At 54.4% G+C, this 14,248-nt stretch overlaps 1 protein-coding gene across 4 annotated transcripts; it reads right to left on the bottom strand.

Annotated features, from left to right (window-relative positions):
- Nucleotides 1–3,052: 3,052 nt before the first annotated feature.
- Nucleotides 3,053–13,137, bottom strand: LOC117010375 (olfactory receptor 51E2-like). 4 transcript variants are annotated; one of them, XM_033084797.1, is made up of 4 exons: nucleotides 12,952–13,137; nucleotides 7,095–7,181; nucleotides 5,655–5,707; nucleotides 3,053–5,078 (listed from the first exon to the last, which is right to left on the bottom strand). In XM_033084797.1, the coding sequence occupies exon 4, from the start codon at nucleotides 5,030–5,032 to the stop codon at nucleotides 4,082–4,084; it is 951 nt and encodes a 316-aa protein (XP_032940688.1). In that variant the 5' UTR covers nucleotides 5,033–5,078; nucleotides 5,655–5,707; nucleotides 7,095–7,181; nucleotides 12,952–13,137; the 3' UTR covers nucleotides 3,053–4,081. The 4 variants fall into 4 exon arrangements, with proteins under 4 accessions (XP_032940688.1, XP_032940696.1, XP_032940704.1 ...); XM_033084805.1 differs by lacking the exon at nucleotides 5,655–5,707 and having other exon boundaries at nucleotides 3,053–5,625; XM_033084813.1 differs by lacking the exon at nucleotides 5,655–5,707.
- Nucleotides 13,138–14,248: the final 1,111 nt, after the last annotated feature.

The raw sequence follows: 14,248 nt of genomic DNA, 5'->3' as shown, positions 1-14,248 counted from the left end.
TGGATGGATGGATGGATGGATGGATGGATGATGGATGATGGATGGATGGATGGATGGATGGATGGATGGATGATGGATGTTGGCCATGAGGCAGCTCTCACATTCCTGCTCACAATGAAAATGTCACCACTTTCAGTGAAGCCTGCAGACAGTGGTTGCTGTTGGCTCCTTCAGGCCACTCTGAGGTCACCCCAAACTTCTCCTCTCCAGGCTGAGCCATCCCAGCTCTCCCAGCCTTTCCTCCAGCCCTGGAGCTCTAAGGATGTTTGACAGATGCTCCTCAGTGTAAACTGAGCTGCCAAGTGCTGGTCTTGGCCAAGAAGGGATGGATTCCAGGGCAGAAAGGGCCAGTGGCAGAGTGTTTGACAGCCCCCTCCCCTGGCCCACGAGCTCCAGTTCTGTCCCAAAGGACAGGGACTCACCCCGACCCTGCACTGCTCACCTGGGAGAAAGGAGCCCTTGGGACCCTGCACTGCAGACCAGGCTGCTGTCCCCAGCCTTTGGAAACCTTCCTGGACCTGCAGGCAGCAGAGGGATGGGCAGTGCCCAGAACAGAGCCAGGCTTTTCCCCCCTGAGGGTCTGATGTGGCCGAGCTGGGCTCTGGTCCCGCTGCACCCAGAGGTCACAGTGCCCCTGAGATGTGACACTGGGACCATCCCAGCCCTCCCAACTGGAGCTGTCAGGGCTGTGCTGGAAACCTCACGGGGCTTTGGGCTGGGGGTCACCTGCGCTCTGGGGACATTCCCTTTTTTTTTCCATGTTGCTTTAAGCATCCCAGGAATTGCAAGTCCTGACAATTTTCTTCTTCCCCTCCTTCCAGGCAGCTGCCTCTGTGGGTGTTGCTCTACCTACAACTTCTGTGGAGAGCACAGGGACAGGGAGCACAGCTGGCAAAGGCAAGGGGAGGCAGGAGTGGCTCCAAAGCCCTTCTTGAGCAGGGAATTCCTGCCCGGCCCTCAATCCTCACCTGCCTCTGCAGGCTCGGGGGACTCTGCTCTTCGGAGACCAGAGATGTTTTTCTGCCTGGCACATCAGTCCCAGCAGGAGCTCTGCCTCTCCCCTGATAGTTCAGGTGTAATTAGAGACAGAAGTCAGAGAAGGAGGCGGTTTTTAACCCACTCAGTGCCGATGATCTCGCAAACAGGATGTGTTTTACTGGTTTGTACCTGGTTTCTTCCAGTGTTTGGAGGAGATGTAAGAAGCATCATAGAATTACAGAAGGGCTGGTGTTGGAAGGAACCTGATGGGTCATTGAGTTCCCAACACCTGCCATGGGCAGGGACACCCTCCACTGGACCAGAATCCCCAAATCCCTGAGGCTGGAAAATCCCTCCCAGCCCAGGCAGTCCCAGCTGTCCCCATGGCCACCTTGTCACCCTGAGTGCCACCTCCAGGTGCCACCTGCAGGGATGGGCACTGCAAACCTCCCTGGGCACTTCCAATCCCTGAGCTCCCTTTCCATGGGGAAATTGCTGCTGCTGTCCCCCCTGAGCCTGCCCTGGCCCAGCCTGAGGCCGTTCCCTCCCCTCCTGTCCCTGTTCCTGGAGCAGCACGTGGGAAACCTGGCAGGGTTGGGTTAATGGTCAGAGTCGATGATCTTAGAGGGCTTTTACAGCCTTGATAACTCTGAGAGAAGAGAAGAGAAGAGGAGAGGAGAGGAGAGGAGAGGAGAGGAGAGGAGAGGAGAGGAGAGGAGAGGAGAGGAGAGGAGAGGAGAGGAGAGGAGAGGAGAGGAGAGGAGAGGAGAGGAGAGGAGAGGAGAGGAGAGGAGAGAAGAGAAGAGAAGAGAAGAGAAGAGAAGAGAAGAGAAGAGAAGAGAAGAGAAGAGAAGAGAAGAGAAGAGAAGAGAAGAGAAGAGAAGAGAAGAGAAGAGAAGAGAAGAGAAGAGAAGAGAAGAGAAGAGAAGAGAAGAGAAGAGAAGAGAAGAGAAGAGAAGAAATACTTGGAGATCATCTCCCAGGAGATCTTGTGGGCTGGGTGTCCCCATGGTCTGGCTGAGTTTTTCCTGCTGCAGGAGAGCTCGCCTGGGGCTCAGCACCAGCCATTCCAGAAGGAAAATGATTTCCCTGTTCACTGTGCCATGTCCCAGCATGTCCTGCTCCCCTGCAAAGCAACTCTCCACGGCTAAACTTTGGAAAACAAGATGTGAGTGAGGGACTTTGTATCTGTACCCAGGAGAAATCCGTCATGCCTACCTGTGCTGAGGCTCTGTTAACTCTCTGAGAAATAAATGAGTAAGAAATACAATACAGCATTCCAGGGTGGTTCATTCATTTTTCTTTATTAATTTTTTTTCTCAGCACAAGAGGAAAAAAGGAACATATGGGGAATGAGCAGGAGCCATTTTTCAGTGCCATGGCCACCTGAAAAGGGTTTAGACCCATAATGCCTCCAAAAAATTAATTCACATTTCCCAAATCACATCAGGCAGGTACAGATTGTTTTCATTTTTATGATATTTTTTTTTCCCTTCTAAGCTCTATTAAACCAGAATATGTAAAAATTGACAGGAGACAGAATTGCCTTGAAGTCCCAGATGAGAGCCGCTTGTAACTCGCCTAAATGAAACTATTTATTTCAAAATAAATTGGAGTTGAATTTAGCAGAAAAGGTTATACCAAGACTGAAGCTGTACCAGCACAGACTACAAAAATGAGGCTGTTTTATTCTGTGTTTGTTGGCACTGGGAAAAAACTGCGCCAAACTGCACCAAATATTGCAGCACTGGAGACCCTGGCACACGACAGAGCCTTGGGGAGATCTCATCTAAAATGGACCTCTGTCCTGGAGAGTCCAGGAGGGGCTGGGGGAGCTGGGAATGGGCTGGAGAATTCCTGAGGGAGCTGGGAATGGGCTGGAGAATCCCTGAGGGAGCTGGGAAGGGGCTGGAGAATTCCTGAGGGAGCTGGGAAGGGGCTGGAGAATTCCTGAGGGAGCTGGGAAGGGGCTGGAGAATTCCTGAGGGAGCTGGGAAGGGGCTGGAGAATTCCTGAGGGAGCTGGGAATGGGCTGGAGCCCCAGGAGGGGCTGAGGGAGCTGGGAAGGGGCTCAGCCTGGAGAAAAGGAGGCTCAGGGGGGACCTTGTGGCTCTGCACAAGTCCCTGCCAGGAGGGAACTGCAAACACATCCCTGACTTCACCTCGAGGGAAACCCCAATTCCTGTGAAACCACAGCTCCTGTGAAACCACAGCAAACTCATCATAACCAGAGCACTGAGAGGGGCTCCCATCCACCCACACCAATCTCCCCAGGGTGTGCCAGAGGATGGTGCCAGACCCTGTCCAGTGGTGCCAGTGACAGGACTTTTTAGGAATTCCCAGTGTGGAACACCTTTGGCTTGGAAATGAGACTTCCTTCAGCTTGGAGTCATCGCTAACATTTATAATGTGCTTATTTTTTCCCTTGAGATGTTTTCATTTTATTGAATACAATTATTAATATAAATTATTTTTACAATTGCTACCAGCATCTCTGACTCTGAAGTTTTTCCACAGCATCTGCTACGAGGAGGTTGAGGGGTCTTGACAGAGCACAGGTCAGAACAAGACCACAGAGGTGGATGTTCTTCTTCTGAAATGCTTTTCTGCATCTGTAATATCACTTTGGACAGGTGTCCTGTAATTATTTTACTTTATTATTATTTATTTTATTATTTATTTATTTATTTACTTTATTATTATTTATTATTTTACTTACAGAATGATGCTACATGCAAATTTTCTGGTAAAAATTTTGGAATGTGGCCTTGCCTCACGTGAAAACAATTAATAAACTGAATCATCCCAAACCATCCAGCATTTGCTCTGCTCTGCCACTGTCAGAGGCGGGGCAGGAACCAAGAGGAGCAGTGTTGGGACATCTGGGTGAGTCGGCCGAGTCACTTTTCCCTTCTTGTGGAATCAGATGTGGATCTAGATCCCTGCAGCCATTTCAGGTTTGGTGAGGGTGAACACTCTGGGAAGGAGTTTGCAGCCAGCTCCTGCCTGGTGGCAGCACCTCAGGGCACAGGGAGGGCACAGCCCAGCAGCAGAGACCGAGTGCCCAACATGAGCCGGAGTGAGGGCACGGGCTGAGCCCGGGTCACCGCGGAGCTCTGTCGGTGACATGGATCAGACTCAGGATCCTCCTCTGGATCTGCTTGGTCCTCACCCCGTAGATGATGGGGTTGAGCACGGCGGGCACCAGGATGTAGACGTTGCCCATGATGATGTGGACCAGCGGGGCCAGGTTCTTCCCAAACCTGTGCACCACGGAGAGCCCGATCAGGGGCACGTAGAAGGCCAGCACCACGCAGATGTGGGCGATGCAGGTGCTGAACACCTTGAGCCGCTCCCTCCAGGCCGCCAGGCGCAGCACGGCCTTGAGGATGAGGAGGTAGGAGAGGCAGATGAGCACGGCGTCCAGCCCCATGACCAGCAGGATGGCCGTGAGCCCGTACACCACGCTGGGGGTGGTGTTGGCGCAGGCCAGGTTCATCACGTCCTGGTGCAGGCAGAAGGAGTGGGACAGCGCCCGGGAGCCGCAGAAGGGCAGGGGCAGCAGCAGCAGGGGCAGGGGCAGGAAGAAGAGCACGCCCCGCGCCATGGCCAGCAGCCCCACCTTGGCCGTGGCGCCGTTGGTGAGGATGGCGGCGTGGCGCAGCGGGTGGCAGATGGCCACGTAGCGGTCCACGGCCATGGCCAGCAGCACGCTGGACTCGACGGCCGACAGCGTGTGGATGAGGAACATCTGCAGCAGGCAGGCCCCGAAGCTGATCTCCCGGCTGCCGAACCAGTAGAAGCAGAGGATGCGCGGCACGGTGGCGGTGGCCAGCGCCAGGTCGATGGCGGCCAGCATGCAGAGGAAGAAGTACATGGGCGCGTGCAGGCTGGGCTCGGCGCGCACCACCAGCAGCACGGCGCAGTTGCCCAGCAGGGCCAGCACGTAGGCCGAGCACAGCGGGATGGCCACCCAGGCCTGCGCCGCCTCCAGCCCCGGGATGCTGGCCAGCAGGAAGGACGGGCTGAGCTCAGAGCTGTTGGAGAAGGGCATGGCCCGCCGCGCCACGGCCGCTCATGCTCTGCCAGGGCGCTTCCCGCTGCGAGCAAACACAAACTTCTCGTCAGCCCTTTCCCATGGCTCGCGGTCCCTCAGGGCCATTCCTGGCATTCCCGGAGCCCAGAGCTGATCACGCAGCTCCCTCCTCTCACGGTTTTTTACCCCGTTATGGCTCTGTGCAACAACATATGCAGCGACAAAATGCTGACATTTGAGTTCCAGCAGGGATTGCCTGAATTCTCTAAAAGGCAGAACTCCGTAAAATCAACCTTTTGAATCACAAACCCGTCAGCTGAACTGGTTTGCTTTTCTTTCTAAAGGACAGAATTAAAAATAATGGCAAAAAACCCAGCAGACTTTCAGTGCTTTCTGTAATACTTCAGTGCTGCTTGATTTTTTCCATATGTGCTGTGGTGCCCTGTCAGAAATGTGCTCCGTGAGGCTGAAGCTGGCAGTGCTGCCTCCCACGACCCAGCCCTCCCCAGAACAGCTCACAGGCACAGGCAGACATGGATTTTTCAATTTTTTTTGCACATACAAATTGGATTTTCATCCTACAAAAAACATGTATGGAAAAACCAGAATATCTGTAGAAAAAAAAAATCAGATTATTCACCTTATTCTGTATCCATAGATTTTCCAGGAGTGCTGTGATCCCAGGACAATGGCCTGAAGGTGCATAAAAGGCTTTGCTTTAGGTACCTTTCTATTTTCAGGCACAGTGCCTGTGCTGGAATAAACCCACCACCCCTCCTGCCCTGGTGGACAGCACAGGTCAAGCACTCCCTCAGCTTCCTGGTCATTCCTTTCATGCCCAATCTGTGCAAACCAACGATGCAAAGTGCCTTTATGGCTCTGCAGGTTATTAATGGAGTTATTTTGTAAGTAATGCTGGGTGTGAACCGTGGGGGTTTTATTGCACATCTGTGCTGAAGGCCTGAAATAGCACCAGGCTTTATCCTCCTGATGTGAGAGGGGCTTTTCCAGCTCAGATGTACAACAGGCAGGGCTCACACTGCAGCTTTTTATACCCGATTTACACACGGTGTGGGAGGACTGCTGCTGTCACTGTGCCCAAAATCTATTCCAGGGATGACATTGGCAGCAGAATTAAGACACAAAGAGAATGAACAAGGAGCCTCAGTAATCACCAGCAGTACTGAGGCACCTCAGCTGCCAGCCCTGATGGAATTACCTGGGTCTCACTGGAAAATTTCTGCCCCCCTGATCATTTCCCTGAGGGAATGGGGCTGTGAGACAGGCACTGCAACAGCCCCTGGTGCTCCAGTTCATCTCTAATTCTCTGGCACTGATAAGTGCACACAGGTTTTCATCAGTGCCTCAGGATTTGGGATTGCTGCTGGGCCTGGATTTCTGCAGAGATGGAACCTGGGGCCATGACTTTGAGACACCAGTAAAGGCAGATTGGTTCTCCCAGGGGGATCCAAGTGGCAGAATCACAGAATCACTGAGGTTGGAAATCCAGGATCTTTGAGTTCAGCCTTTGACCAATCCCAACTCAACAAAGAACCATGGAAAGGTTTGGGCTGGGAGGAACCTCAAAGTTCATTTAATTTCACCCCACCATGGCAGGGACACCTCCCACTGTCCCAGGTGCTCCAGCCCCAGTGTCCAACCTGGAACTGAACATTCCAGGGATCCAGGGGCAGCCACAGCTGCTCTGGCAATTCCATCCCAGCCCCTCCCAGGAACAATTCCTAATTCCCAATATCCCATCAAACCCCACTGGGAGCCATTCCCTGTGTCTGTCCCTCCCTCCCTTGTCCCCAGTCCCTCTCAGCTCTCCTGGAGCCCCTTCAGGCCCTGGCAGGGCTCTGAGCTCTCCCTGGAGCTTCTCCTCTCCAGGCTGGATGACCCCAGCTCTCCCATCTTTCTTCTCTTTCTTTCTCCTTCTCTCCCTTCTCTTTCCCTTCCCCTTCCTCTCCCCTCCAACCTTTATCTCTCCCTCTCTCACCCCCCCTCCACCCTGCTCTCCAGCTGTGCTGATAAATCCCCCACACTTTGCCCTCCAACTCCCCCACAAACATTTTCTTACTGTGGCAGAGGCTCCTCGTGGTTTTTGCTCCGGATCCGTTCTGGAAAGCAGCTGCAGCCAGGAAACACAGACATCCAGGGATGAGCTCTGCAAGGTTTCAGAGTGGGGCAGACTCAGAATCTCCTCAGAATTCTCAGTCACCAAGTTCAGAATCCCGTGTGAGGATGCTGCAAGCCAGGCATCTCTACAGCCAAGCTCTCTTCTCCTGGATGTTGTTCCCTTCTGTCAGTTTTCCCTGCAAGCTCCAGTTCGGATCCGAGATATTTGAGCAGAGCTCTCCCCTTCCCAGTGCTGTGGGAGCTGCTCCCAGGCTGAGCTCCTGGGGCTGTTGGGGTTCCACCCTGGCCAAGGGACCCTGGGACACAGCGAGATAATGAGCACAACACAGAGCAAGCAGTGGCCTGGGAATCCTCCCCTCAGGAATCTTCCCTGCCCTCTTTCTGCTTTTTTATGGAGTTGTTTCCGCATCTTTTTTTTCTCTCCATTTTTTTTTCTCTCCAGCTACCTCACATGTGGAGCAGAACAGAAAGTCACTGATCTGGGCTGGTGAAGTGCTCATTGTCAGACAAAACCAGGAGAGTTCAGGGGTGGGATCCTGCCCTGGTGCCCTTGCTGCTTCCCAAGGCAAACACTGACTGCTGCCTCTTATTCTCCACCGTGCTCAAAACTGGCCAAAATGTGGTTTGAGATCCACAGAACTGCAGCCCTGACATGTGGGGAGTGAAATATTTACCAGTGATGTGGCACTGGTGGGGGATCAGTCACAGCCCCGGTGGCTCTGTGATTCTGTTCCATGATTTTGGGACATTTCATTCTGTCTGCCAGGAGAACCATGAAACCTTCCTGCCCCAGGAGATGCTGCTGTCATCTCCCACCTGGAGATCTCCATCCTGCTCAGGGGCACAGCCAGCAGACCTCAGAGGGAGGGCAGCAGCACGTGGGCCTGAGGGGCAGGGAGTTTGGCCATCCCTACAAGGTTTTTGAACTCCCTTTTTGTTTTTTGCAAGAAAGCTTCCAGCCCCAAGCCCATTCAGACACACACCTGGCTCGTCTGCAGCACACCCTGAAGATCTCAGACAACTCCAACCTAATCTTTCTGCACCATACAGACAGAAGAAAAGGCTCCCTCAAATCCCATGACCTTCCACAAGGAATAGATGGATTTTTTGCAGATGCTGCACATACATGACATTCAATGCAGAGCAATGACTGGGACATTAATAAGACTTGGCAAGCTGGTAAGACTCAAAGGCACCCAAAGGCTTCCAGCCCGGCATGCCATCGTCAGCAGAGCTGATGGAAGGAGCCATGGAATTCCCACAGGGTGTGAGTCCTGCCCATCCCAGCTCTGCTCTCACAGGGCCTAGACCTAAAACAAACCAGCAGCACAAACTGCTCTGGGCTGTGCTGGGCAGAGCAGTGCACACCCCTGCACCTCCCCAGCAGCCTCTGCAGGGATTTGGGAACAGTGCCACACACGGCTACGCTCCTGTTCAGCCACCAGATCCTGAACTGAAGGAAAAGGATGGGCAGGTTTTGTTGAAAAAAAGGAAAAAAAATACTTTTAGGGTGAAAAGAAAAATGCTCCACTATTTCACAGTCGTCCCCAAATTCCAGAGTTTGAGATGCTCTGTGGAGTGAGCAAACACGTTTTCCGTGCTCATCCCAACCACGACCAAGCTGCTAAGCCAAGGCTGCCAACTGGAGATCAAAAGGCATTAAAATTGTGAAAATGTAACCCTGACACCTCCTGTTTAGGAAATCAGCACTGGAAACAAATGCAAATTTTGTTGGCACTGGCACAGGCTGCCCAGAGAAGCCGTGTCTGTCCCTGGATCCCTGCAAGTGCTGAATGCCAGACTGGAGCAGCCTGGTGCAGGGAAGTGTCCCAGCCCGTGGCACATCTTGGAACAGCATGGTCTTCAAGGCTCCTCCCAGTCCAAACCAGTCTGGGATTGCAGGATTTCCAACAGAACAGGGAATCAGGCACTCAGACCCTCCTGCTCCAGCTCAGAAGAGGTTCCCAGGGCAAGGTGGATTGTCAGTGGTTCTCACATCCAAGCCCTGCTCATTTCACAATCTTACTGCCAGGTGGAAGGGAATAAATGAGCAAAACCCCAGAGGACACGGGCTCTGTGTGGTGCCTGGACACCTGTGGTGACAGGCAAGCACAGGGCACAGCACAAGAGGTTCCAGGTTCAGAGCCCTGCGAGATCCTGGGAAGGCTCTGGGGATGGGCTGGAGGGGAGGGGCAGTGGGACAGGGGATGCTCAAACAGGGAACAGAGGGAACCTTGGCAGAATTCCTGCCGTGCCAGCTCCAGGGAGTCCAGCAGGGTGCCAGGGACTGCTGGGCTGGAGAATGCCCTGGGATAAGAGAGCCAGGAAAGAGGCTTGTCCAGCCCAGAGGAGAAGGTTTGCAGGGATCCAGCAGAGCCCTGCCCTGCTCCAGGGAGGCTGGACCAGGATGTTCCCAGCAGAGGATGGGAGGCAGCAGGTGAGGTTAAACGAGGGAGGTTTCAGCTGAATGAAATGAGAAATGTTTCCCCATGGAGCATCCGAGCAGGCTGCCCAGAGGGCTCCCATCTCCATCCACAGAAGTTTTCAGGACCCAGCTGGACAAAGCCATGAGATCTCCCAGCTGGCCCTGCTGAGGCAGGTGTGGGACCAAAGATCTGCAGAAGTCTCTCCAAGTGAATTATCCAGTGAAGCTCCAAGCCTTGGCACAGTCCAGGTTCCCACATTTCCTGTGACAGTGCTGGAGAGGCTGGCAGGGCCCCTGAGCCCCCCAGTGCCAGTGACCCACTGGGGGGGTGGAGGAAACAGCAAATGTGCAAGATGAGCTAATTAAAGAAAATATATTTGTGCCTTCAGTCTTGCTGCTCCTTGCTCAGGATACCAAAGTCACGTCACAGCATGCCTGGGTGGGAGCCAGAGGGTTTGCTGTGACACTGCTCATCTTTGAATAACAGACAATTCTTCCATGACGTATTTATTAACTTCCTAATATGATTTTCTTCATTAGATTCTCAGCTTGAGAGCCTAATGTGACAATAAATCCTGAAGCTTAGCACGGACGAACATCTTTCTGCTCCAGGGCAGAAGCAACACATAACTGATGGGAAAGCCCCAAATCATCTGGCTTTCTCCAGGCAGGGCAGAGCTACGTGTTGGCATCAGAATCACCCTGACCTGCGAGCTCAGAGCCCTGCCAGGGCCTGAGGGGCTCCAGGAGAGCTGAGAGGGACTGGGGACAAGGGAGGGAGGGACAGCACACAGGGAATGGCTCCCAGTGCCAGAGGGCAGGGCTGGGTGGGATCTTGGGCAGGAATTGTTCCCTGGCAGGGTGGGCAGGGCTGGGTGGGATCTTGGGCAGGAATTGTTCCCTGGCAGGGTGGGCAGGGCTGGGTGGGATCTGGGGCAGGAATTGTTCCCTGGCAGGGTGGGCAGGGCTGGCACAGGGTGCCCAGAGCAGCTGTGGCTGCCCCTGGATCCCTGGAATGTTCAGTTCCAGGTTGGACATTGGGGCTGGAGCAGCCTGGGACAGTGGGAGGTGTCCCTGCTATGGCTGGGATGGGATGGGCTGGGATGGGATGGGATGGGATGGGATGGGATGGGATTTAAGGTCCCTTCCTGTTCTGTGATCTAACAGGGAAGTCAATCTGCTGTCATATCTGGGGTCTGGGTTAAAATCCTGAAAAACCCCAGTGTGTGCAGGCCAGTGTCCCTGAGCACAGCTTCTGGCCGACATCCAGAGCTCTCCAAGACTGAGATTCACCAGCTTTCCAGGAACATGGAGGTGGATAAAGAGATTCTTAGAGCAGCAAGGAAAGAAGGGACTGGTGTGAACTGCCTGGGTCTGTAGGAGATGCTGCACTCACAAGAAAACCTTCCCTCAAACCTGACTTTGTCCAACACCAGCAACCCCCACCACAGTCCACAAGTTACTCCCAAACAGGATTTATGGATTTATTCCCTCTGCTCCCCACTGAGCTGCTCTGGTTTGTTATGTTACAGATAGAGATTCCACACCAGGAGAGTTTTACCCCTCCATGTTCGTGTGTGTGTCTGTAAGGGACATGTATAGACAGGCACACATATCATGTATGAAACAGATAAACAGCCAGGCATGTTTCATGTGTCTGGGCATTTGTGCATGTGCAGGTAACACAGAGCTCAACTGACAGCTGCCAGGTCTGACACAGAGCCACAGAGCCACAGAGCCACAGACCCACAGAGCCACAGAACCACAGAACCACAGAGCCACAGAGCCACAGAGCCACAGAACCACAGACCCACAGACCCACAGAGCCACAGACCCACACAATCACAGACCCACAGACCCACAGAACCACAGAATCACAGAGCCACAGAGCCACAGAGCCACAGACCCACAGAGCCACAGAGCCACAGAGCCACACAATCACAGAGCCACAGAGCCACAGAGCCACAGAGCCACAGAGCCACACAATCACAGAGCCACAGAGCCACAGAGCCACAGAGCCACAGAGCCACAGAACCACAGACCCATAGACCCACAGAGCCACAGAACTGCAGAATCACAGAGCCAAAGACCCACAGAGCCACAGAGCCACAGAACCACAGACCCACAGAGCCACAGAGCCACAGACCCACAGAACCAGGTCAGTCCTGGCTGACTATCATGGGATGGCAGTTGTACCTTCCCTTCACAGCCAAGCCCTGAGGAGGAAGCAAACCTCCCAGTCCTGGAGGGTACCAAGCTGAAGATTGGTGGTAGCCCTGGCAGGTGGCTGTGAGCCATCCAGCACAGGGAAGGGGTCACCTGCTCCTGCCCCAGGTGCTCCTGCTCCCCAGGAGCTGCCCAGCCCGCCTGGGAGAGGAGCAGGCACCAGGGCAGGACCCTCCTGGAGCACACGGTGCCGTCCCTTCTCACGCCTTTAATGCCACCTCCTGCTTTTCCGCCTGTCTCTGAGTTTGATGCTCAGCAATAACTCAGAATGTTGGTGTCCTAAGGGTTCCTGGCAGCCAGGGCAGGAGCAGGGCTGTGGGAGCTGGGGCTGGTGAGGCTCAGAAATCTTCTCCTTCCCTAAGAGAGCTTGTGTTTGCACAGGAGCATCACAGGTACCGGTGAGGGGTCAGCACAGGGAGCGGGGGCAGCACAGGGACCCTGGGGACGAACTCAGAGCCCAGCTGGTGACACTGAGCCAGCACAGGGACAGCCATGGCCAGGCTGAGACACCCAGGAGAGGGAGAGCAGCTGGGGCTCACTGCCAGCCCCAGCACAGGGACACCACGGCCACGGCGGCACCGGGGATGTCACCGGGACCTTCCTGTGCGTGTCCCACCCTCGGCCACCATGGAGCCACCACAGAGCCACCAACGGGGCACTGGGTCACATCCCACCCTCGGCCACCATGGAGCCACCAACGGGGCACTGGGGACACATCCCACCCATGGCCACCATGGAGCCACCAACGGGGCACTGGGGACACATCCCACCCACGGCCACCATGGAGCCACCACGGAGCCACCAATGGGGCACTGGGGACACATCCCCACCCGTGTCACTGTCCCCAAAAAGGATCACTGTGGCCACATCCCACCCGTGTCACTGTCCCCAGAGGGTCACTGTCCCCAGAGGGTCACTGTGGCCACATCCCACCCGTGTCACTGTCCCCAGAGGGTCACTGTGGCCACATCCCACCCGTGTCACTGTCCCCAGAGGGTCACTGTGGCCACATCCCACCCGTGTCACTGTCCCCAGAGGGTCACTGTGACCACATCCCACCCGTGTCACTGTCCCCAGAGTGTCACTGTGACACTCCCACCCGTGTCACTGTCCCCAGAGGGTCACAGGCAGAGCTGCCTGCACTTACCGGGGTGCTGGGGGCTCTCGGCCAGCGAGGGCTCAGCTGTGTGGAGGAGCAGGGGGAGATCCCGTGTCTGTCTGTGTCCTGTCCCTGTCCCTGTCCTGTCCGTGTCCTGTCCCTGTCCCTGCCCGAGGGCAGCTCTTTTAACGCTGACCCTGCCCAGTGACCCGGGAATTGCGGAGCCGCGGCTCCCGTGCGCAAACAGCGGGAGGAGTGTGTGCACTAAATGAGCATTGCCATTTATGCCGCTCTCCCGGCAGGCAGGATTTGCTCCTGATAGTTTATTGGTGACATGTTTATGGCTCCCGGTGATTTATGGCAGGCGGTGCTGCAGCCACGGTGCTGGCAATACACTTAATTTTTATTGGGAGGATAAATCTGGAGTGGAAATTATAAATTTTGCAAGAGGAGTGCCCGCAGCGTGGCTCCGAGGGAATGGCACGGGGGAGGTTCTGGCTGTCTCCCCTCGACCGGTGAGGCACCAAATGTTTAATTAAAATCATAATATATTGCACAATAAAAGCAAACTGGATATCAGAGAGGCAAACACGGCCCCAGGTGTCCCCTCGGGCGGGCAGGAGCCGTCTGTGTCCGGGGCAATCAGTTATCTGTGTCCCTCAGCTGTGGGGTGGAAACTGAATTTAACCACTCCTGCTGAGCCTGAGCCAGGCCAGGGAAAGAAATGGGTTTGTCTCACGTGAAGGGTTGGAGAAAATGCAGCCTCTGGCCCTAAAAGACTTGTGCAGCTGTAAATCCATCTGTGCTGGCACTGCCTTCAGGGACAGCAGGGAATCCACAGGTCCGGGATCGTGGGGACTGGAGGAGCTGTCCAGGACCAAGCTGTGCCTGAACCACACCTTGTCCCAGCCCCGGACACCGAGTGCCACGTCCAGGCTGCCTCGGACACCTCCAGGGATGGGGAGTTGGGAAAGCTTTGCATGGGAGCACAGGATGAGCCTCGGCCTCAGGCTGGGCCAGGGCAGGCTCAGGGGGGACAGCAGCAGCAATTTCCCCACCGCAGCCACCGTGTTTCAGAGACAACAAAAAATCTCTCACCTGCGGACTTGTCTGGCCATTTTACACATCCTCAGGAATCCCACCATATCCAGCAGGGATGAGTTCCATAATTCTACTATAAACTCATTTTTAAAAGTTTTTTTTACTTGATCAAAATCATAGAAAGGTTTGTGCTAGCAGCAACCTCAAATACCTATTTATAAATATTCTTTATTATATCTTTAATATGCTGACATTTTCAGAGTGTGTTCTCCCCTTCCTGGTTCACTTAGTGTGAGTGAAGCTG

This window comes from Catharus ustulatus, chromosome 2, assembly GCF_009819885.2.
Source record: "Catharus ustulatus isolate bCatUst1 chromosome 2, bCatUst1.pri.v2, whole genome shotgun sequence".
In the NCBI taxonomy this organism is placed as follows: domain Eukaryota; kingdom Metazoa; phylum Chordata; class Aves; order Passeriformes; family Turdidae; genus Catharus; species Catharus ustulatus.
The sequence above is the reverse complement of the archived record's forward strand: the minus strand, read 5'-3'. Positions and strand labels throughout refer to the sequence as shown.